The sequence below is a fragment of the Ceratotherium simum genome, chromosome X, assembly GCF_057802395.1.
Source record: "Ceratotherium simum simum isolate JZ-2026a chromosome X, ASM5780239v1, whole genome shotgun sequence".
In the NCBI taxonomy this organism is placed as follows: domain Eukaryota; kingdom Metazoa; phylum Chordata; class Mammalia; order Perissodactyla; family Rhinocerotidae; genus Ceratotherium; species Ceratotherium simum.
Genome location: NC_141940.1, coordinates 105,271,976 through 105,296,855, shown reverse-complemented (window position 1 = coordinate 105,296,855; position 24,880 = coordinate 105,271,976). Strand labels below are relative to the sequence as shown.

Sequence of the window (24,880 nt, the reverse complement as noted above, 5' to 3'; positions counted from 1 at the left end):
TATGAGTACTGCTACGCCAGCTTTCTTTTCATTGCCATTTGCGTGGAGTATCTTTTTCCATCCCTTCACTTTCAGTTTGTGAGTGTCTTTAGGTCTGAAGTGTGTCTCTTGTATGCAGCATATATATGGGTCTTGTTTTTTTATCCAATCAGCCACCCTATGCCTTTTAATTGGAGCATTTAGTCCATTGACGTTTAAAGTAGCTATGGATAAGTATGTACTTACTGCCATTTTTTAACTTTTTTTTTCTCAGTGCTTTAGTAGTCCTTCTCTGTTCCTTCCTTCTTCTATACAGAATTGATGGTCTCTTTAGTTTGACCTCTGTCTGAAAGCTCTACTCTTTAACTCCCCTCCTCCCACATTTTATGTTTTTGATATCATATCTACCCTCTTTTTTGTGCATTTGTATCCATTACCCTCTTATCATGGAAATAGATATTTTTTTCCTATTTGTGGTCTTCTCTTTTCCCCTTAAATCAGTCCCTTTAACATTTCTTGTAGCACTGGTTTCTTGGTGACAAACTCCTTTAATTTTTGCTTGTCTGGGAAATTTTTTATCTCTCATTCCATTTTGAATGATAACCTTGCTGGGTAGAGTATTCGTGGCTGTAAGATTTTTCCTTTTAGCACTTTAAATATATCATGCCATTCTCTTCTAGCCTGTAAGGTTTCTGCTGAGAAGTCAGCTGATAGCCTTATGGGGTTTCCTTTGTATGTAACTTGACTTTCTCTTGTGGCTTTTAGGATTCTCTCTTTATCTTTAATTCTGGACATTTTGATTATGATGTGTCTTGGTATGGGCTTCTTTGGGTTATCTTGTTTGGGGCTCTCTGTGATTCCTGTACCTGGATGTCTGTTTCCTTCCTTAGGTTAGGGAAGTTTTCATCTATTATTTCTTGAAATAGGTTCTCTGCCCCCTTGTCTCGCTCTTCTCCTTCCGGGACACCTATAACACGGATGTTAGTGCGCTTGATGTTGTCCCAGAGGTCCCTTAGACTGTCCTCACTCTTTTGAATTCTTTTCTCTTTTACCTGTTCAGCTTGGGTAATTTCTTCTAGTCTTTCTTCCAGCTCACAGATCCATTCTTATGTATCCTCTACTCTGCTTTTGAGTCCCTCTAGTGAATTTTTCATTTCCAGTATTGTATTCTTCATTTCTGATTGGTTCTTTTTTATATCTTCCATTTCTTTGTTGACATTCTCTCTGAGTTCATCTGTTCTTCTCCCCAAATTAGTGAGCACCCTTAACACTCTTAGTTTGAACTCTCTGTCGGGTAGGTTGCTCATTTCTTTTTCACTTAGTTCCTTTTCTGGGGTTTTGTCCTGTTCCCTTACTTGGAAAGTATTCCTTTGCCTCCTCATTTTGCCTCTTTCCCTGTGCTTGTGTCTATGTATTAGGTAGGTCAGCTACGTCTCCTGCTCTTGGATAGGTGATCTTATGTAAGTGATGGCTTAGGAGGCCTGCCGTGTGCTTCCCTCAGTTCTCAATGTTCCAGGGGTGACCCCTATGTGGGCTACGTGTGTCCTTCTGTTGTGGCCTGTTTGCTCTCCCTGTAGGCACCCAGGGAGGCTGAGTTATGCTCCTGGCCAGCTGTTGTAATGCTCAGCTGCTTGTAGTTGTCGTGGGCCCTTCAGTCTCTTTATCAGGTGTGGGGATCCCCAGCACAGTTGGCTGCAAGTTCTAATACCACATTTGTGTTGCAGTATTTCTTTTAAGTGAGTAGCCCCCCCCCCCCCTGGCGTGGCAGGTTGTTAGGCTCAGGGCCTTACAATTGCTATAAGCCTCCAGCCTTTAGGTCTCTTGTCAGCTCTCTGAGGATTGCAGCTGGGTGGGCCTGGCCTCAGGCATGGGAACACCTAATTGTTTCAAGCTTTGGAAGGTGGGTCAAATCCCCTATGTGGGTCTTTGAGAAGCACAAGTCTTCTGCAGCTGACAAGCCCTGCCGCCCACAGGTCCACACACACAGTCAACACAGTCCTGCCCCATGTGCGCACCCCAACCTCCCCATGCGGACCCAGTCTCTCTACGGTGGGACCCCCACACACTCCACCACCACTCCACACTCTCCACCCGCTCCTTGTGCACGCCCTGCCCCGCTGAAGTTGGCTCAGTTGCCAGGCTGCAGAGAATCCAGTCACCAATCTATGCAGGCCCACAAGTTGCCTGAGGGCTTGTTGTTGGGTGGGGCCAGTCTCTAGGGTGGGCTGCCTGCCCTGGCTGAGCTGGATTAAATCGGTGCTCTGTCGGGTGGGGCAGACCCTGGGCTAGCAGGCCCCAGGGAGAACTCCAATGGTGTCTGTGTCAGCACGCCCACACCAGGCCAGAACAATGGCCGAGGCCAATGTCCCAGTCCCTGGAGAGGTCTCACCTCTCACCTAGATGCACTCAGGGCCTATTAGGTGAGTCTCTTCACCACAGCACTGTGCACCTTTCTTGTGATTTTAGGTTGCTTTCTGAGATGGGTGAGTTTGCGTGTGGGCCCTTTAAGAGCCGGTTTTAATGTCTTTGTGAATCGGGTTTTCTGGGGGTGCTCCCCAATGTTTTAGTAGCGGGCAAAGTCAGATATTATGCCACTCGTCTCGATTGTGCTAGGTCCACAAAATGCCCACAGCGGGGGCGCTCCGCGGCTCAGGGCCCCGCTCCTCCAGGGAGGGCTGCGGACCTGTGGGCTGCTTCCGGGCAGCCGTGAGGCGCTGCGGCTTGTGAAGGCGGTGTTTTTCCTCTCCAGAAGGGAGTTTCTGCCTCTTCTATCTCAGTTAGGATTGTCCGTTGTTGCAGGAGTTCCTTTTATCCAGTTTTCAGTTCTGTCTCAGGGGCAATTTTTCTACGAGTAGTTGTAAATTGGCTGTGTCCGCGGGAGGAGGTGAGTTCAGATTCTGCCTACGCCGCCATCGTGTCGCAAATCCCATTAATGTAAGTTTATAGGTGTATGCATTAAAGAAATAATTTCCTAAGTTTTAAGTTGTGTGTTTAGAATATAAGACTGAGAGCAAAATGCCTGTTTAAAAAACCCCAAAAATCTAACAATTGAAGAAGCAACTGTATATTATAATAAAGAAAACATTCCCAGAAAATTGTACTGCTTTACATTGCCTGGACGTTATCATTGTCGTTGTATTCCTAGGCAGAGCCATTCAGAGGCTCTGCACGGCTAAAACTGTCAACCTGAGGCGGGAAGTGGCTTTCTGACTTTAGCAGGGCCCCCACTTGATTGCATTTAGTATCTCTTCCTCCAACTGGGGTCTTAGCAGTTTCCACTCAGAAAAATGATGCAGCAATACATTTTGACTCTATGGAATGATCACTCTTCCTAATAATGTATTATTTGGCATCTCTGAATATATGACTATTGCAAATGGTTCATCTGGAATTTTAACAGGTTATTTTTCTCAATTCAAAATCACATTAAAAAGTGGAGAGAAAACTGCTGCAGTTGAACGTTTGCAGGTGCTAAGGCGAAGCACCACTTTTTTCCCAATAAAATAATGTTTTATCATAAATTCAGTATGTGTTAAGAGGGACATTTTTATAGTGTATCCGGGCAGGATACAATATCTAGAGCTGTAATAATTGCTTTTTCTATTATAAAAGCAATTAAGCTCATATAATACTTACATATTCATACTATTAAGCTCATATTAATACTATGCAATATGAGAGTTATATTGATTGAATAATGTACATGGAGATTTTTCATTCATTCTTTTACCTACTTTAGGATGTAAGGTATTTGATGGGGAGCAAGAAAAAAAAGGAAAAATAGAGAGAATGTCTCCTTCTATCTGACAATTTCCAATTGCTAGTGTCTATAATTGTATCTTGAATCCTATTTCATATCACGATATAGAATATTATGTTATTTACTCACTTTATATCTTATTAAACTCCTTTCAAATATAAATTAACCATATCTTTGACTTAGTAATTTTTTTCAATAAATTTTTGTTTGTTCCTTTGTTTTATATTTTTCATTTGCCTATTTTGGAATTGAAATTATTTTTTAAATTTCTAAAATAAAATGTATTTTGATAACTATAATTTTCACTGCAGTCAGTTCTGTGCATTTTGGAGAATTTTGGCGACTTTTATAGTCATTGTTGTAAGACTTACTTTTGTAAAAATGTAACATGGTGCCTGGTAAAGCAATTTATATTATCCATCTGTAAGATTTTGTCTTCTTTAAAAGTCATAATATAAAGAATCCCTTCCAGAGAGACCTCCATTCCAGTAACATACTTCAGAAAAAAATCGTGCATATGCAAAAGAAATGGAACCATTGTCAAGATAGCACTTTTATTTTTCTCTCCTTATTGTGCATATTTGTAGGCAGTTCAATTTGCATTAAATTATTTTGCCTTTCTTTATAATCATTAAAATTTCTTTTCCATGAAGTTTCTAGGATTAAATGTGATCATTTAAATTCCCCTACCCTTGTAAAAGAAAAATTTTACACTGGACACCTGTTAAAGACAGCAAAACGGTAGATTTCTCCGACTGCAGTAGGAGAGAGATTTCAGTAGAGAATGGAGCTCAACTTCACTGAAACAAAAGAATGGGGACTTTTTATATGCTGGGGTGTGCTAAACGAAAAGTACTGAAGGACTTTGGAGAGGGAGGTTTGGTCCATGTGATCAGGCCACCTGTTTTTGTTAATTGTCCCTTGTCAAAGTTAGGCTCCCACCCTCCCACAGTGACTGGGAGAAGGGGCCCTATCTTTATTGATGATTACATTTCAAAGAGATGGCTCACGGGTTCTTGAGAAAGACATTCTAGGGTCGTATAAGATACATCTCGAAGAGACAGAGAAAGGATTTACAATTGCGAGTTTTCTAAAGCAAGTGCTCTAAGAAAAGGGAGGTCAGGGGCCTGTAGTCAGGTTTTGGTTGGAACAAACAGTCAATTCTTTTGGCAGTGTTGAACTTACTCAGGCAGGAACTTAAGGGAGTAGGGTTGTGATCCTAGGGATGTGGCCTTGAGATGTTAGAAACTATACTAGTGCTTGTTTGAGTTTCTTGGTGAGGAGGGTGGATGAAATCATCTGTGCTGAAATTTGCAGTTTTTATAGGCTAAGGTTAAGGTCTAGTTGAGAAGATGTCTCAGAGGAGCCTGGCTAAATGTTGGTCAATAGAGAGTCTTTGACACCCCCTTCCTGATCTTGGGAAAATTATCTACAAGTAATGGCTTATATTTGTAAACATAAATTTTGTAAATGTTTTACCTTTCCAAACATACAGTTGCAATTCAAACATTCAAATTAAAGAGATAAGATATGAATTTAGACCAAAATATTTTTTTCCTGTGAGATTCTCCCAAAATATATGCAATTACAATGCAAGTCTGGTCATATATATTGATGTTACTTATAGCATTGTAAACTACACTTTGCGTGATAGATGCAATGGATTCTAGATTCAGACTACATGGTCTCAAAAACTGACTCCATCTCTTACCAGCTGTATGTTTTGTCAAGTTGGGTAAACTGTTTAAGCTTCAGTTTCCTCATCTGTAATATGAGCATTATAATAAATCATAAATAATAGCTATTGCGTAAGGTTACTGTGAAGATTAAATGATAAAAGTGCTTGGCACAATGGCAAGGTATAAGGATGCAATACATGTTAGTTTCTATAAATTTTATTAGATATTATTTGTATTGAATAAGCACAAATAGACATAGAAGTTACCTGATCCGTATCATTAACTTATTTGAAAACTGATGGCAATAAGAGAGTTCAAATTTTTATTTTCATTTTCCTCTATCATTTGCTTTGTATAGTTGGTATCTTAGCCCATTTTCCTTTCTTTGTTATTTTCTCTAGGTAAAGGATAATTATTTGAAAATGTGTCGTATTTAAAAGCAAAACATTCATCAGTTAAATATGAATTCTGTTGTTTTCAAGAACAGGTGATTTCTATCATGAGAGCCTTGAAAAAGCGTATGTTTGGGGGCATTTGCTGTGGTTGATAATTCTACCTAATACCCTCCCAAGACCTATATCAACTTCCAGGGTTATAGTTATTTTTTTGCTAACAAGAATAGTGCCAAGACATAGGGTTAAATCACCTGAGAGAGGAGACCTTTGAAAATATATAACCTACATATGGACTGATGTTTATTTTAAATTATGATTGACTAGAGTTTAAGACAAATACATTTGACAGTGTTAATCTTGGGGTCAGAGCAGCTTGACTGCATACAATTCCAAACTCTTTGTCAAGTGATGTTAGATTTGCATTTAATACCTAACTATAATGAGTTTATGCCCTTTCTAGAAAATAATAATGGCAATAATTATAATATTTCCTCTGAGTAAAATATAATTGAACAGATTTTTGCATGGATTATCTCCTTGCACTGTTATGAAAGTTTTGTGAGGTAAATAGAATATATTTCCTCCCTGAAGAAAACAATAGTATGTACATATGGTGTATGTATGTAGTTGTATCCTGTTTTATTACCAACCAAATAAATCTATTCCTTCAAAGATAAGTGGGATAAAAAGTTAAAGAAATAGACGCGAATATGGAAAGGAATAATGATTAGAAAATAAGGTGAAGGTAGTCGTGAGTTAATACACAAATTATAAGCCATAAGGTCCTGTAAACTTTATTTCAGTTGGCTAGTATGTGTCAAACCTAATAGACACATACATTTTATTGATGGATCAGAGACTATCTTATTTAAAACATTTCCCCAAATTTAGATATCATCTACACTGAGAAAATTCCTTATGTCCTGCACTCCTCATCCCATGGGACAGAAATGTGTTTTTATGGAGTTTTGCTTGTTTTTGGTTTTGAAAGCGGCAATGGTACTATATGGCTAAATTTCAAAGTTTTCTTCTGAAAGTGAAAGTTTTAATGTATTCTACACTTTCCAAAATCCAAGAAACAAGAGATGGCATAAACCATTTCCTGAAATAAATTTAGAATTGTTTTCAAGTCACCAAAAAGAAAATAAAATTAGATAAAAATGATTGAGGTTGAAGTGTCTGCAAAAAGAACAAACTTGCTCTTCATTTTGCCATATCCTGAGTCACGAAGACAAAATGAATGGATCATTCAGGGTCTAAACTGTCTGAAAACTCTGCTATTAGTAAAAAATATGAATTTTGACTGTGTTTTTCTGCTTTCTAACTCAAAGTAGAAAGAGCCATGATCATTTTGTATTTTCTTATACTATGTAGCGTTCCATTACATTTGGCTAATGCTGTGTTGAGAAATGCCCCTGAATAGCTCAATAGATAACTATATTATCCTAATATCTTTCTCTCCCATGATTTCTAGTCTGATTTCTCAAGAAAACCATTCTATAGATGCTGACCTAGCTTGGAATATCCTGGAGGAATATGTGTGCTTATCTAAGAAAGTATGCTTTAAGCATATTGGTCTTTATTTCACCACTTTGGCTTCAATAAAGATCCCTTACATAGACTGAAAAATCATGGACATATGAAGGCAACAATTCATACCAAGAAGAAGAGTGAATCACTAACATACTACATTACAAATGAGGAGAGATGTTCATTTTAAAGCAAAACTTCCTGTCAACACATGAGAAATATAATTTAAAAAAACAGCATAAGAATGCAAAACTTGGGTGTTATAAGTATATACATATTTGTAAATATTGATCTAGCCAGTTATTTTCAACTGATTTGGAATCACATTTTTCCCTTTAGAAATGCAAGAGAGACATTTACCTGCCTTTAAGTGGACTATTAAGGTTTGCATTGGTTTATATCTGGCACAAAATAAATATATATCTAACATAAGCAATAGGGATATGTTATGCAAGAGTAGACAGGATATGAGCAGAATGATGAAAATAAGATTCATGTTAGAAATCTGGTGCCTTGATTCTGTCGGTGGTGTAAAAAGGGTAATGGATAGGTTCCCAAATCTCTTATGAAATAACATCTCTCTGAACTAGCGATCAGACTTCCAACAGACTCAGTCAATACAAAACCCTTAATCTGAAAACACAAAATGAATTTGGCAATGAGGAACAGAGTCTTAGGAAACAGTACAGTGCATAAAAAGCAAGAACCCATTGACTTAGAATCATTTTTAACTAGTTAGAGATTTAAAAGCCTTGGCTAATCTTTCTTCATTAGTACTTCCCAGAGTATAAGAAGGAGACATTAAAAACTCCAAGCATGGGCCGGCCCCGTGGCTTGGTGGTTAAGTGAGCGCGCTCCACTGCTGGCGACCCGAGTTCGGATCCCGGGCTCCCACCGGCGCGCTGCTTCTCCGGCCATGCTGAGGCCGCGTCCCACATACAGCAACTAGAAGGGTGTGCAGCTATGACACACAACTATCTACTGGGGCTTTGGGGGAAAAAATAAATAAATAAAATCTTTAAAAACTCCAAGCAACAGGGGTCTGTGAGGTGGAGTAAAGCATTTACAGGAGTCATATCACATTAGACATCCAAATATTTTCTGGCCCACTTCCTGCTTTAGGGCAAAGAAGGATCTTTAGGACAAAGAAGGATCATCATCATTCCCATTTTACAGTTAAGAATGTTGAGGCCCAGAAATGTTAAATAATTTAAGAACGTTACACTGTGAGAAAGAAGTGAAAATAGTAGATCCTGATCCTCTTACCTTCTAATCCAGACTCTTTCCCAGACACCAGGTTGGTAGCACTGCCTAAAAGGTCTCTATTTTTGTGCTTTTGTCATTGGTTTGATCTAAGGTGCAGTGGGTCGAGGTAACCATTCTATCCATGACACCTAATCTATGTTAGTCTCTTTAATGTCTCTATGTGTGACTGTACATATATATTCCCTTTTATCTCCATACACACATTTCATTTTCCCTCTACCCAATATAATCATCGTGTTTAAGGTGTATCTTTTTATTTGAATGGTGTCCTTTCAAAATATAAATTGTTTTCTGTTTGTGAATTATCAATTCTGTAAAATACAAGCTGTTAATATTTCATTTTTCATCCTTGTTTTCACGAAGCACTATTATTTGTTAGAATCTTTCCATGTTGCTAGGTGTACATATACTATACAACTTCTAACTTGATGGTGTGTGCATACTGAACTTTTGTGAGAATTAGGAAAAGCTAATTTCCCAGCTATCCATGTTCTTGCCAGGCAAACCCTTGGCTAGGTGCTCTTATACAAGCACAAGTTACACATCTGTACACATCTGCAATGAGGGCCATGATCGCGTATCCAGCACATTCTACCTATCTCTTTCTCATTGACTGATATACTGGTTACTTCCAACTCCCACAATTACAAATAAGACTGAAATGAATACCCTGGTATATATGTCTTATGGACCTGTGTGAAAATTTCCCTGAAATAAATGCCAATTGTAGAATTGCTGTGTCAAAGGTTATGTATATACTTAATTTGACTAACTAGTAACAGATGGCTAGGCAGATTGCTGCCTCCATCTACACTACCAGCAGTGGAGCACCAAGGCTCCTATGTCGCCATATCCACGTGTTTCCTTTTATATTTCGTGTATTCTTGCCTTGTCTCCCCAGCTGTAGTGAAGGAAGGGACCATGTCTCATACTTTTAAAATGGCCCAGATTAGAAATCCTAGGAATGATTAAACTAGTAATGATTATAATTTAATCCTGGCAGGTGAAAATAAACCAACATGCGAACTGGTTCCAATTAATCGGTTGTCTTGTTAGATACACCTGGTGTTTAGTTAATGTTTTTAGAATTAAGTAATGTTCTCCATCAAACCCAAAGTAGGCTTGTTTTACATTGGTTTCATTTTATCTCTGGTTTGTTTCTTTATTCCATTCAACTAAATATAATCATTTAATTTTATCCAGTATTTGCTTTTGTAACTAAGACACAGAATGAAAATGGTGAAAATAAATATGATGTTTCTAAATCTGTCCAGTATGAATATCATGGATCATGAGGATTGACTTTTGCAGTTTGAGAAGTTAGTATAATAAAAATGGTGGTGCTCTTCTTATAGTGTTTGTTGTCACTCTGAGCTCAGAGGTCTGACTTTTATGGTAAGGAGATCTTCCCATTGATCTGATAATGTTTTAGGTATTTCCTGAAGAAGGGATATTCAAATGTGCGTCATTTAAATGAGCTTTTAGATATTTTGATCTGTTCATTTAATTTACTCTTTAATCATTTGCCTTCCTAATAAAATAAATGACAATGATCTGACTTCAGACAGATGCAGAAAAGTATGTATTCAGTCATGTTATCACGAAGAATAGAATGTTCTTGAGTGACACTAACTGGTCCACTCACTGTATTGTTGGGATTGTCATTTCTCCAAGGCTGATGATAAAATGTCATTCCAGGTGTGGCTTCAGATCTGTGTTTCCTTTGTGCTTTACAATAATGCTGGGTAAATAGCAGGGACTCAGTAAATACCAACTGACTGACTAATTAAAAAAAAATGAAATCTTCTACCATTCTTTGGCTGTGTATAGAAACTGATTTTTTTCAGCTCTTTATGGAAACCAGATATTCATTGAATGCTTTGCCACATCTCAGCCTTGCACTTGTATGTGTGCATACTACTTTTATGCTGTCTGTTGTCTTGTTTTCCTTGTTCAGCTGTTTATATTGGTGAAGAATATAAACTGAGAGTGATAGATTAGTTGTATTCCACTTATAACAATTTCTCTACCTTTAATGCTTTGCCAAACACACACACACACACACACACACACACAAATCCTAAATGAATTATTCTGTCACATTCTTCTCTTTTAGATATGTGTAACAAATTTTATTAGCTGTTTTGGAATGGAGATGGGGACAGGGCTGAGATAGAGACAAAAATTGAGCAAAACAACAAAATGCAGTCTATACAGAAGTTGAAATATAATGATGTACACCTTAAATTTATATAATGTTATAAACCATTGTGATCTCAACGAAAATAAAAGAAGGAAATTTGGTAAGTAATACAGACAGTGTGGACAGAACATTAGGTGAGAACTAGGGTAGGATATAAAAAGTGTCTTCAAATTCAAGTCACATTAATTTATATCATGAAAGTTCTAGAGTGATATATCTAATTTTAATATACATTAATTTACTAAACAAGCAGTTATTGAGTGACAGCCATATACCATGCACTTTCAGGGCTCTGGAGATACAAAGACAAAAACCATTTTCTGACTTAAAGGAGCTTACTGTAGAGTGAAGGATGTTCGTGATAATAATTACCTTTCTAAAGAGCATTCTCCAATAACTTGAAAACTCACCTGTGCCTCTCTTTACAATAAACTCCATGGATTAAAAAATAATTGAGCAAAACATCAATAAATTGTTAGAGTAAGCATCTCTTCCCAAATTATTCATTCAGTGCTATTGACGTAAACCTTCCTGTGTTCTAAAGAATAAATGGTATGCTATTTGCTGTGCTGTTGCTTACACTTGGCCATGAATGTCCTTAAAGAGATGACCATAAAATTTATTATGCATTCCAGAGCATTTTTTGCCCTATTAATAATTTTGTCAACAACAGGGGTGAAGCAAGACATAGATTGACCCTGCCCTCAGGAAGCATCTAGAAGAGTGGCTTTTAAATTCCCTACCATTGTGGTGACTTGAAAGCCTCTATACTTGATGCAGAAACATTGGAAAGCACCTGAAAAGTGGCCAAGGTGGTGAGGAAAAGCATATAACCAGAAGGAGTAAAGCCTACATGATACTGAACTGAGGAACAAAATAACGATTCAAAGGCAGGGAGAGTGCGAAGCAGAGATGGAATTCCGAATCCATCTGAGACTTGATCTCAACAAGCAAAACATGAAAATTTTAATATGAAATTTTAGAAGAAATGAATCATTACAATGGTGAGAGGCATTGTTGTTACCTTCCTGGTTTCCCTGATCTCCATATATTAGCATTTTATGGGCTTAGTTTTTCATACCTTGGGTCTCTCTGCTCTTCTCTATGCTGACACTCTTGTATTCTCAGAAAATTCACATGACTTTAAATAAAACATCCATATGCTGATGACCCCAAAATTTATATCTGTAGCCCCAACCCTTCTACTCAATTCTAGACTCGGATATCCAACATTCTACTCAACATCTCTAAGTGGAAGTCAGTGGACGTCTCCTCATGTCCGAACCTGAACTCATACTCTCCTCCAGCCCCAAACCTGTGACTTCTGATAAATGTTCTACCCCACTTTTAAAAAAAGTTTTGATTGTTTGAATCAATATCCAAATGGGTCCAGACCTTTTGATGGTTGATATATCTCTTAAAGTTTCCTTTAATCTTTACGTTAACTTTCCATCTCTCTTTATTTTTGCTTGTAGTTTTCTTGTTGTTTGTTTTTTAATTGAAGCCACCGTGTTGTCTGTCCTGGGTCTGGATTTGCAGACTCTCTTCCTGTGTTGGTGTTGAATGTGTTCCTCTTACCCTGGATTTCCTGTAAATTGGTAGTGAGTTCTAGAGCCTGATCAGATTCAGATTTCAGAGTTTTCTGTGTTTCATTTTTGAAAGAACACTTCCTAGGTGGTATTGAATACTTCTATCAAAGGCAGAATCTGATTGTCTCTCTTTTATGTGATGTTAGTGGCCTTCGATGGTCATTGCCTGGACCCCCTCTAAAGGGAACAGCTGCTGCTCCACTCCAGCTGGTTATGTGTAGGGCTGGGTGGGGGGCAATGTAGTCTCAATGGAGCCAGTTCATGTAACTTTTTAAGGGAAACTGAAAACTAGATATTGATGTGAAATATCACCATTTCTAAATGTTAGCAACCAATTCTGTTTTTTAAAAAGCACTGTGCAGGCCACACAAAATCTATCTGAGGCTTGCAGCAGTCTGCAGATTGCTAGTTTGCAACCTTTGCCCTAGGGGCTGTGAGTCAGAGGCCAAATAATGGAGGGCCTGGTTGCTCAGAGGCTTCTGGGGTGGTGGTCACTGTGGTGGCCACACCTATGAGCCTTCTGGGAGTAGGATAGAACTGCTGGAGAACTGGGAAGGGTGTTGGCATGGCAAGAGGATGGTCAAGGATCACTCTCTGGTTGAGGCTATGGAAATTGAGGGTAGTGGTGTAGGCCCAGCTCAGGGAAGGGCTGAATCACTGCTTATTCTTTTGTGATTGTGTTATGACCATGAGGGCCACAGAGGAGGTCTGGGCTCCTGTAGGAATCGGGTAGAATTGAGCAAGATTAGTCACATGTTGCTAATTGTTAAAACTGGGTCGTGGGTAAATCAGACTTTTTATTCTATTCTTGCTACTTTTGCATATGTTTGAAAACGTCCATCATAAGTTTTTTGAAAGTGGGTGGTGTGCTGCCCTTGGTCATCTGAACTGCCTGCTTGAATAAGTTTATAGACCTGTCTGTCATGCACACCCCAATGTGTGTGCAGACTAAGATCCATTTATGGGGCACTTTCCAGGTACTGGCTGCGTGCTCAGCATTACGGCATTTAATCCTCACAAAAATTTTGTGAGGTAGATACCATTATTATGCCCATGTTACAGATGACAAAACAGAGGCCTGGAGAGGTTTAGCACTTTCCCAGGGTGACAGACAGTCTGAGCTCACACTAGAACTGAGATCTTCAGCAGGTCTGAGTCCAGACCCCAGCTCTTGGCCCCACGTAACCCTGCCACGGATGGGCACAGCACGAGGAACAAAGGTGCACTTGTGCCGGGTTTTAACAGGCCAGGCCTGGAGAGGGCAGCAGCTCCTCCCCATAGAAGTCTATTTGGAAAGACTAGGGGGTGTCGTGTGCAGAGCACTGTGCTGGGCATTGCAAGGATACTGTTTTGTATCCTTTGTCTCAGGAACAGAATATTGACTAAAAATTAGAAAACAAAGGAAGAATAAACATGTGCTTCCTTGTGAGGGGAAGAATAGATATTAGGGCTCCAAGTATTGATCATTAACTGTGTTCCATTTAAATAAGTTGAGTCTTTACATTTGCATGATAATGGTATTGTGAATTTTTAAAAAGAGTTTTAGCTTTTAGAAATGAATGGATAAACATTTACGCATGAAAGTATTTGCTTCAAAATAAGCTAGGCTGGGGCCCAGGAGTAGGTGGGTGAACAGATGCTCCTCCCCACTCTGGGATCCCCACAAAGCTGATGGAATGCATAAGTGCATTATTTTGACTTCTCTCCTCTTTTCACACCCCATCTGTAATTAGTCAGCTCTAACTTTAAAATATATCCAGAATTAGACCACTTCTAATCTCCGTTACTAATCTTCATTACTACCATTATCTCTTGCCCCAGCTAATGCAAGGGCCTCTCAAGCTGTCTGAAAATCAGTGCTCCCTATCCATGCTTCAAACTGTCTACTTGCTATACAGTAGCTAGAATGTTCCTCTTAAAGCAGAGACCAGAAGATGTCATTGTTCTGTGCCCAACCTTGCAATGGCTCCTATTTCACTCAGAGGAAAAGCTAGAGTTCTTACCTCATCCATTATTCTCGTCTACATTCAATTCACCTGAGCCAAAAATGCTTCCCACAGGTATGTATGTGCATGCATTGGGGCATTGACATTGCTTGTTCTCTCTCCTCTGGAAGCTCTCCTCCCAGATATCACAAAGTTAACTCCTTCACCTTAAGTCTTTGCTTGAATGTCTCCTTCTCAATGAGGCCAATTTAAAATTCAAGCAGCTCTCCTCCCCACTCCTACCCCAGCACTTACCTAGGCCCACTATAATTTTCTTTGATCCATATCATTTATCATCCTCAAATATACTCTGCACTTGATTTCTCTTAGTGTTTATATTACATCCTCCAACAGGAATAGAAGCCCCATAAGGGCAGAGATCTTTGTCATTTTGCTTATAGATAATTCCCAGGTACTTAGAACAGTATCTACTAGATGCTGATAAACATTTGTGGAATGAATAAGGTGAAAAGCCTGGTGATGTTAAGTAAATGAATTACCTTCTCTGCTCATGAAGTTGCACATACTGAAGGGATTCAATAAAATGTTCTCTACATGTCAACCAAGTTCAAATGTGTGCATCTTGTGTGGATCAAGATTCCCAAATCAAAAAGTAAGAAAAAAGTTAAGACATAGGACATATTTGACCATGGCTTGATATTTCACTGTTTCTGAAATTATTGTTAATGTCAATATGTGTAATAATTATATTTTGTTAAATTTTTAAGGGCTTATCTGCTTGGGATGCAAAATGAAGTATTTAGAAATGAACTGATATAAGATCTAGGATTTTATTTAAAATACTCCAGGAAAAAAATAAGTGAAAGGACTACATCAAACAAAATTGGCAAATGATAATTATTGATGTGGAGTGATGGGCACATGGGGTTTATTATGCTGTTCTCTCTAATTTTGTGTACATTTGAATTTTTCCATGATAAAACATTTAAAATAGGTGGTCTCTGGAATCCCTCCCCCCTCAAAATATCTTTTAATGGAGCCAGAATTTTATAAGTAGATCATTTGTATCACAAATATTAAGAGGCTCAGGGGTGTCCCCAAGACAAAGATCATTCCACAATATAACTAAAACCTAAAGGAAGACATAAAGACAGAAAATCCAATATACTTTCATTTATAAACCAAACTTAACTTTCCACTGTAAAAAAAATATTAGTTCTAAACTGTGATTCTATCTAAAGAATTTTAACCAAATTTCCATTCATTGTGAATAATTAATGTAAGTGAGTCAATTATGTCTGTACATTTAATCATTATACAAATGGATATCCTGTAATTCCATTAGCAGAAGGGAGTATAAAAATTTTTCTAAATAAATCCTTACTAAATATCTTTAATAGCAATAACTATTCAACTTGAGCAATAAACTAACATTTAAACTATGTATTACTATATGTATCATTAAAAATATAAATGCTGAATACCGTCAAGATTTTTTAAAAGAAATATTCTTATTTATTATTTATCTTCTGCATGTATGTATATAGATAGGTATAGATATAAATTGAGTAATAAATAATGTATAGATATATATTTGTGTAATCAAGAAATGAAACACCATTAGATGAATAAGTTCTGAATCATGAGTCATTTGGATGATAAAACATAGAGGAGAAAGAGATGAGATCTTGGATATAACTTTTTTGAAAATGGTCTCATCCCATAAAATATAGAGAAGCAGAACATTATAAATAGGACAGTTAGGTGAAGAAAAAAATATTTGGGATTTGGCACATGGGCAAATATTCTTATTAATCTTTGAAAATCTAGGGAAAATGATAAGGAAAAAAACATAATTGAGTAGTTTGTGATTCCATGAGGCTACTTTCCTCTTGATATGAGAAAACATCCTGATATGGAGGACCAAAATTAGATCATAAAAATCGTAGAAACGGTAACCAGCTTTTTGTTTTAATTTGTTTTATATTGTCATTTTTGATTCTTGTTCTCAAACTTTTTTGTTGTTGCTATTTGTTTTTTACTTATATTTTGTAAACTGCTTTTTTTTCCCATGTAGTCTCCTGAAAGTTTTTGGAGCTTGATCTTTTCCATTCCTCACCTGGACCACACTAAATGCTATCTCCTGGCCCCTCCCACTTTTCATCCTCAAAGATGGCTTAAATCTTACATTCTCACCTGAGCTTAACTAGAAATGATTACTTTTCCCTTAAACATGAATTCTCTCAACCAACACTTTTTGCTTATTTCTTCTAAAGCAGTGGTTTTCAAACTTTTTTTGATACATTGACACATTTACCAGGCTGCTACATATGTAAGTGGTGCCCCCTTGGAGTTGTGCAGTGCCTAACCTATACATCCTTACACAATGCCTGCAACTCAAATATAAATTCCCTGAGCCAGCACTTATTCTTACTACCTTCTCAGGGAAGAACCCCAACCTCAAAGAGGATGGCAAGGAGTAACAAGATTCCTTTACTAAGAAAGCATGAGGTTGGCTTGTCAAAATCCCATAGGGGCTGAAAGTAGACAATGAGATTCAACGTGCTAAAACACGACTGTTTAATACTTACAATACAGCAAATAGCAAGAGCATCGGCGTGGTAGCACCAGTTCCTCTATCCCAAGTACCATTAGGTGACACAATAAGTCAAGATGGTGACTACGCACACAGTAGATTGCACTGCAGCTGCGGAAACCAGGGCCAAGGGCTCAGCACCTCTGTAGCAAGCAACTAACAAGATAGTCCCCTCCCCTTAGGAGAAAGCAGTTGCCTGGGAGTCATGCTTTGGTCACTTTCACCTAATAAATTGCCTACACAGGAGATGGTTATGTCTTGCGGTTTGGCACACTCAACAAGGATGTGCATGGACGGGTGTTGCCCATAAAAGACTGCCCTTCCCAGCAAACCTGTAATACCGTCTGGTATTGTTTAATTTATTCCATTTTGATAAAATGCTGGTCAAGGCCAAAACAATTGATTTCATGACTCACTAATAGATAAAACTCACAGTTTGAAAATTACTGCCTTATGTACCTAGTAAATGCCTTGCAGATTCTGATTAAACAAGTCATTATTAAACACCAAATATTTGCCAGATAGTGTGTTCAGTGCTCAATAGGCAATGTGGTATATAGCAAAAGGATCATGGGCAGTAGTTTAAGTCACCGTTTGGCTACTTTTTTAGTCATCGTTTAGTACTCGGTTTTTTATTACCTTATTTTATTTTTGTGAAGCTAAAACATGATACTGTAGGTAAAGTGCCTTGTAAAATGCCTGGTAGGTGCCAGGCATTAGTCTTAAAATGATCTGACTTCCATGAATTTCTTCATAGTGAAAAATTACACCTAAGTTAAAGAAGGAAATATTGAAGAGAAATCACATGAAATTTATTGACTGAACTCCTGAACTTAGAAAACACAAATCATGTATACCCAGAATTTACTCATTTTTATCACACACACACAAACTTGTACTATGCACTAGCCAGTTAATGGAATGTAAAATAGATTTGGAGCCCAGTGAAGCAAAAACCAAAGGAAACCAAACAAACAAAACAACTCTTGAGATTTTTAAAAATAGATTTCTGTTGCCTTATATCCTATATGCAGCTTTGCAAATTTGCGTGATTAATATTTCTTTTCACTAATTTTCTAGTTAAAATCATTAAAGGCAAAGTCAATCAAAATATCCTACTTGTTTTTCTTTGTACAGAAATGAGTCTCATTTGTCTCCTCTACCGACTGAGCACCATGACAGTGTGAAATAAATATACAGTTTACTTTATAGTGCAGGATCATGTTGGAGTATACATAAAACTATTGCCCCATAAAACATCTCTGGTATGGCAAATTTTTATATGAGTATCAACCTGGACACATCTGGTTATAATTTTTATTTTTTAATGTTCCACTTAACTAGTGCACTGTCTTTGTTATCATTTTTAAATGATTGTGCTAGCTTATTTCTACAGTCTTTGGAAAAACGTGGAAGCCTAAAGTATATAAAAGAAAATAGCTATTTTATCATATCTCCTAGATAGGGTATATCCAAAGCATGACAAAATAAAACCCTTCTTTATATTAAATCTTGTTGAGAAATACTTAAAACATCCCGTAGTTACACTATTTAGGGGTTACTATACAACTGGAGTTGAACAATTAAGTCCTGCTGCTATATCTGGTATGTCTGTGGTCTTAATTATTAAAAACCCGGAAACATAAACTTAAAATGTTGACTACTACCTAAAAATAAAGTGAAGATCATTATGAAAATAACGCAGACAAAAAGTTTTCATTATTAAAAAAAAAAAAATAACGTACAACTATATATTCACCTTTAAAACTTGGTTTATTCATTTTTATTTAGGAAGCAGTGTTGATGTCAAACAAGGCAAAGAATATTGAAGAATATTAAAGAAAAACATGATTTTGCATTAGTAGTCATACTAATGGCATCAAACTATAAAATTTTAATATTCCTGCACTTTAGTCACTTAAAAATAAATCATTTAATGACAAAAGTACATATTTTAGCAATCTGGGATTTCATGTGGAATAAATATTGATTTGACACTCCATCTGTATGTCACCTCACATATTTATAATATTTCTGAGTAGACATGAAATCATTTTGAACCTATTAAAATGGATATGGATGACAAACAGTTGATTATATGAAATGCAGTCTTTGAGTCAACCTGTGACAATTTATAATTGCCTGTCATGTGATACATTTTTCATTGGAAACTAAGTCCTATAGCATATTAGAGTCAGGACATATATTAGAAACAATTTAGTCCATACCCCTTGATTAGCGGATAAGAAAACTGAGAAATAAGTGAAATGGCTGAAGTCACCCAACTAGCTATTAAGAGAGCCAAGACTTATATCTAGGTAAAGCATTTATTCCACCATACAAGTAAACATCATTTAAAGCATTGTTTTATTTATTTATTCATCTGAATATTCTACAAATATTTTCAAACACCTACAATGTGCCAGGCCCTGTGCTAGGGCCTGGGGATAAAAATAGAAAAGACAAGGGTCTGCTACCTAGAGATAGTGTGGTTTAGCAAGGGAGATAGCTAATAAAGAGAAAACAGGAAGGCATTATTATAGTCGAGTATGGTAACGGTTGTGCTAACAGTCATCACAGGGTCCTAGAATTGTCCTAGAATCACAGGGTCCTAGAATCCCAGTACCTTTGACTGGTGGATAAGGTGGAAGTCTCATTTGAGTTGCATTTTGAGTTGCATCATTTCTTAACTGCACTGTTGCCTCTTAAATGATCTTCCCACTTTCTGTTTGACCTTTCTCCAGATCTGTCCTCCACATTGCTGACCAGGTAGTCTTTCTAAAATCTGAAATCTGATCAGAGCCCTTATCTGCATAAGAGACTTCAATGGCTCTCCACTTCTTCCAAATGAAGTTGAAAATTCGTTATCTAAGCATAAGACCTTTCATGATCTGGCTTCAGTCAATCATTCCAGCCTTATTTCCTACTCCTCTTCTAGAAACATTCTTTGGTTCAACAGTTTAGAACTACTTACTGTTACCTATAGGCATGGGTGGACGAAGTTGGGAGCATTCTAGCCTGAAGGCTACCATTAACTCAGTGAAGTTGGAAGCAAAGTAATCTTTAGAAAATAAGAGGAAAAGCGGCAATATAGGAAGCCTGTGGGAGAAGTGAAAGATGACATTAGTGACCAAGATGATAGGAAGTTGGGACCTGCTGGGCTGTTAGTTATTCAGTGGTAAGGTACAGTTAGGGTTAAGAGTTCTTTCATTTATCTAATCCTTTATGGTCAAACCTTGTTTTAGCTTGAAAACTTGAATTGAAGGTTTTTTTTTTAAATATAGTAAATTGCTTCCTCCTATCTGCCAGTAGGGTTCTAGAGATTAAATTATAAAATTGGGTATAAAAAGGGGCTTTCATTTTTTTAAAAACTCATTTTGGCCATTTCAACATTAAAAGCATAAAAGAAGAACTGAGGTAGTTCGATGGAAAATTAAAAAGAAAGCACTATTTTGATTCTTGGTAGTTTCTTTTTCTGCTTTAATTATGTGTGAAGGAACTTTGAAACAACGTACTTTTAAAAGAGACTGTAGTTTATTTGATGATGGCTTTAATCCTGTGTAAATTGACAACTAAGTTAATTGAAAAATATGTTTGAAACTCACCTTATAAATTGCTCACATGGTTGAAACTTAAACACTGTTGGATCTTTTTTTTTTTTTTAATAGAATCCACCCCTTTTTTTTTTTTTTTTAGTTATTTCTTTTATTTTTATTTTTTTGTGTGTGTGAGGGAGATCAGCCCTGAGCTAACATCCGTGCTAATCCTCTTCTTTTTGCTCAGGAAGACCGGCTCTGAGCTAACATCTATTGCCAATCCTCCTCCTTTTTTTCCCCAAAGCCCCAGTAGATAGTTGTATGTCATAGCTGCACATCCTTCTAGTTGCTGTATGTGGGACGTGCCCTCAGCGTGGCCGGACAAGCGGTGCGTTGGTGCGCGCCTGGGATCTGAACCCAGGACGCCAGTAGCAGAGCGTGCGCACTTAACCGCTAAGCCACAGGGCCGGCCCAACACTATTGGATCTTAAAAACAGTTAATTTATTTTATTTTTGTCATTTGATATATTTTGCTATTCATGTTATGCCTTTGGAATTTGACATAATAATTCTCTACAATTAAAAACCTGTGTGAAGTGAAAGATGTTTATTTACATGTCCAACATATCTAAACAGCTAAAAATTGCACAAAATGTTACAACATTTTTGGAGACTCTTATCTTTGCCTTATCTTCTAAAGGATGATAGGTATAGTTCAAACTGTATACAGGAGATCAATAGAATAATCAGATTATAATTTTGAAAAATGTTGAATCCTTTCTGATATAGAATCTTTAAAACATGGCTTCATTACGATAACGATAGTGCTACCCTTGGTTGCAGTAGGGAGTCTGGAAACTGATTGTGGCTACGTGAAAATTGTAAATGTCAGATCTTAGTTTAATTGTGGTGGAAATATGTGGTAGCTCATTCTGAGTATTAAACAGCTGTGCAAATATTGGCAGAGCAGAAAATCTAACATAACAAAATCTAATACTTAGATGTTCTGAGGTTCTTGTTTAAAAAAAACTCATGAGATAAAATTCTATGTAGGCAAAATAAAGGTTAAGACGCAGTATATAAATCAGGGTTTCTCAACCCTGGCTGCACATTAGAGTCACTTAGGGAGCTTTTAAAATAAACCCACATTGGACCCTACTGCCAGGTATTCTGCATCAATTGGTCTAGGATGACACCTAGGCATTAGTGTTGCTTTTTTTATTTTTTATTTTTTTGTGAGGAAGATCAGCCCTGAGCTAACATCCATGCTAATCCTCCTCTTTTTTTTTTTGCTGAGGAAGACCGGCTCTGAGCTAACATCTATTGCCAATCCTCCTCTTTTTTTTTTTTTCCAGAAAGCCCCAGTAGATAGTTGTATGTCATAGTTGCACATCCTTCTAGTTGCTGTATGTGGGACACGGCCTCATCATGGCCAGAGAAGCGGTGTGTCGGTGCACACCCGGGATCCGAACCTGGGCCAGTAGCGGAGCGTGCGCAGTTAACCGCTAAGCCACGGGGCCGGGCCAGTATTGCTTTTTAAATAAGGTCCATATCTAATTCTGCTGTGTAACTCAGGTTGAGAATCGCTGGTTGACATAGATGAACATGAAGTTCATATATTTCACTTATAAAAAATAAGGTAGCAAATTTATCCAATCTTATCAGAATGTTTCCTTGTACAACCATCATGCAGTGATTTAGTTAACAAAAATTAAGTTGCCTACCTGCAGTTTTATGATTAAACTGGCCAAACAAATCTTCCAAAGATAAATGAAATGAATGCAAAACCAGATAGAAGTATATTTTACTCTGTCTTTTGTGATTTCACGTCTACTTGACTAGGACTACTAATACTCAGTAGAACGAATCATTCTGACAGTGCATTTTTATATACCTTGTGAAAGTGTCATAAATAAGACATGGCTGAAATCATGTAGGAGGAACATTTATCTCGAAAACCCAAAATCCCTAAAGCAAGAGATTATATATTACATATATTATAGCCCTTATGCCAAAAGAGTAATATAGACACATACATACACATACATATACCATACTTCTTCAGCTATCTGATCTATAGACTATGCATTATAAAAGCTTCACACATATATTTATATATTTTTATTATATATTCATATAATTTATATATATTTTATGTACTTATATATTTTTTCACCAAATGAACGTAAGCACAAGCACAAGCAAAGCAACACTATGTTCTGAAATAGTCCCCCACCATTTTAGTGTAGCTGTATTATCTACCTTTTCACCTGGTACAAAAAGACTAGACCTATTTCCAATAGAGAATTCACCTGCAAGCGTTCAGTTTGGCCACTATTAAGGATATATGAAAGAATGTGGCATCCAAACGCACACAAAAAAATACCACTCATTTTGAGATCACAAGCCTTAGTTCAGATCTTATGTCTGCCTAAATTCTGTGAGCCTTAACAATCTCATTGATAAAATTGTGATACTGGTATCTGCCTCAATGGATTCTTGTGAGGATTAAAAACTGTAAGACCCATGAAGGCAGGGTGTTATGACTGTTTTGTTCTCTGACCCCAAGCCTCTGGAACAATGCTTGGTACCTAACAGGTGTTTGGTCAATATCTGTTCAATGAATAAAGGAAGCGTTAGTACACACAATTAACTGCCTGACACCTAGTAGATACAGGGTTGTGCAAGTGTTGTGCATCCTTGGCATTGTGCTCTTCCTTAATGGTGTGATGGATTGGTTCATACCTGTCTTCTTTAAAGCATTCACTTATTTTTTTAAATTGAAACCAACAAGTGACATAGCCCAGACTATTTCAGAATATACTCAAAAAGAAGACTCAGTTAAAGACAGAACAAAATAATCAAGTAATTGAAATAGAAATAGCTTTTACTATAATGTTGTTGAAGTAGGTGGTGCTTATTTGACATTTCCATGTTGGTTTTATTTGTACGTGTGCCCCGTTAAGTACCAGCAAGGAGTGATCAATGTTACAGTCCTGAGCAGGTCTTCTCAACTGTTATCAGGCACTGGAAATACCTGAGGATCTTGTTAAAATGCAGATTCTGATGGTGGGGGTGCTGAGAATCTTGCAAAAGAAAAAATTCACCAGACCAGTTAAATAGTCAAGGAAGACTTTATTCAAGACTATTGCAATAAGGGAGAGAGGTTGAACTCAAGTCCACTGAAACAAAAGGTGAGAGGATTTTTAAATGCTGGGGTAAACTAATGGAAAAGTACTGGAGGACATTGGGTGAGGGAGGCTGGTGAATATGATTAGGCCATCTGTCCCTTATCAAAGTTGGGCTCCTACCCTCCCACAGAGACTGGGAGACAGGGGCCCTATCATTTTTGGTGATTATATTTCAAAGGGATGGCTCCCACATCCTTGAGAAAGACATTCCTAGATCGTAGAAGATTTACGCCTCAGAGGGGTAGGGAAAGAATTTATAGTGGTAAGTTTTCTAAAGTAAATGCCCTAAGAAAAGAGAGGTCAGGAGCCTATAGTTAGGAAGAAGCCTTTCTAAAGTTTAGGCAAGTCAAGGGGAACATTAAGGCCATCTTGGTCAGTCTGCATTTCTGATAAGCTCCCAGGTGTTGTCAATGCTGCTGGTCTGCAAACCACGCTGAGTAGCAAAGCTATGCACTATTGCATTGATATATAGGAAATATTCAATACTGATGAGTTATGTTAACTTATATTTTTAGCTTCTAGTATATATATAGAAGTGTGAATTTGAAATTGTCAATACCATTGTCTGTCTAGATGGCCTACTAAAAAAACCTGAGAGTCTCTCCCCGTGAGATGAAATATGGAATAAGGCAGGTCCCAGGGTCCGGGATACATGAGACATTTGCCTCATTTCACTATAAGTAAAAGAGTGTTATAATGAAGTTCCAGTGTTATATTTTGTTTTAATTATTTTCTCTAATTTCCTAGCAAATAGGTCACATCATCCATTTTTAACAGATAAAAAAAAATTGTAGTCAGTTTTGGTCAATGACAGTGCAAAATGTACAATTCAATTCTACAAATAGCTATTACCTGATAAAGTCAAGCTCTTAAATAATCAGCTAAACCAGAGTAGATATGCCAAAACTGTAGAAAATCATTAAAGATAGAATAATAAAATACTGTGGGGACTTTTTTTTAAATTGAATTCTCCAAAGGACATTATTATAAACTAATTTTCGTAATTGCATAAGAGTGGAGGATGTTTTTTTAATGTGAGTCAAAATACTTTCAAGAAATTTGAGTCACCTGCATGGACACTGGCTTTTACTCTACTAAATTTGATGCGGTAATTTAAAGTTTTCTTATTAGAATAATCAACATTCTAAAATGCAATTCATTAACATATTTTATAATAGAAAATAGGGAGGTCTGAAATGCATTAAAAAAA

At 37.2% G+C, this 24,880-nt stretch overlaps 1 protein-coding gene across 1 annotated transcript in view; it reads left to right on the top strand.

The window, feature by feature from the left end:
- The first annotated feature begins 2,250 nt into the window (after positions 1–2,250).
- The window catches only part of IL1RAPL1 (interleukin 1 receptor accessory protein like 1), a 671,544-nt gene continuing 648,914 nt past the window's right edge, over positions 2,251–24,880 (top strand). Inside the window, exon 1 of the mRNA XM_087427281.1 lies at positions 2,251–2,399. Coding sequence (XP_087283407.1) covers positions 2,342–2,399 — 58 coding nt within the window. The 5' untranslated portion in view covers positions 2,251–2,341. The remainder of the gene's footprint in view (positions 2,400–24,880) is intronic.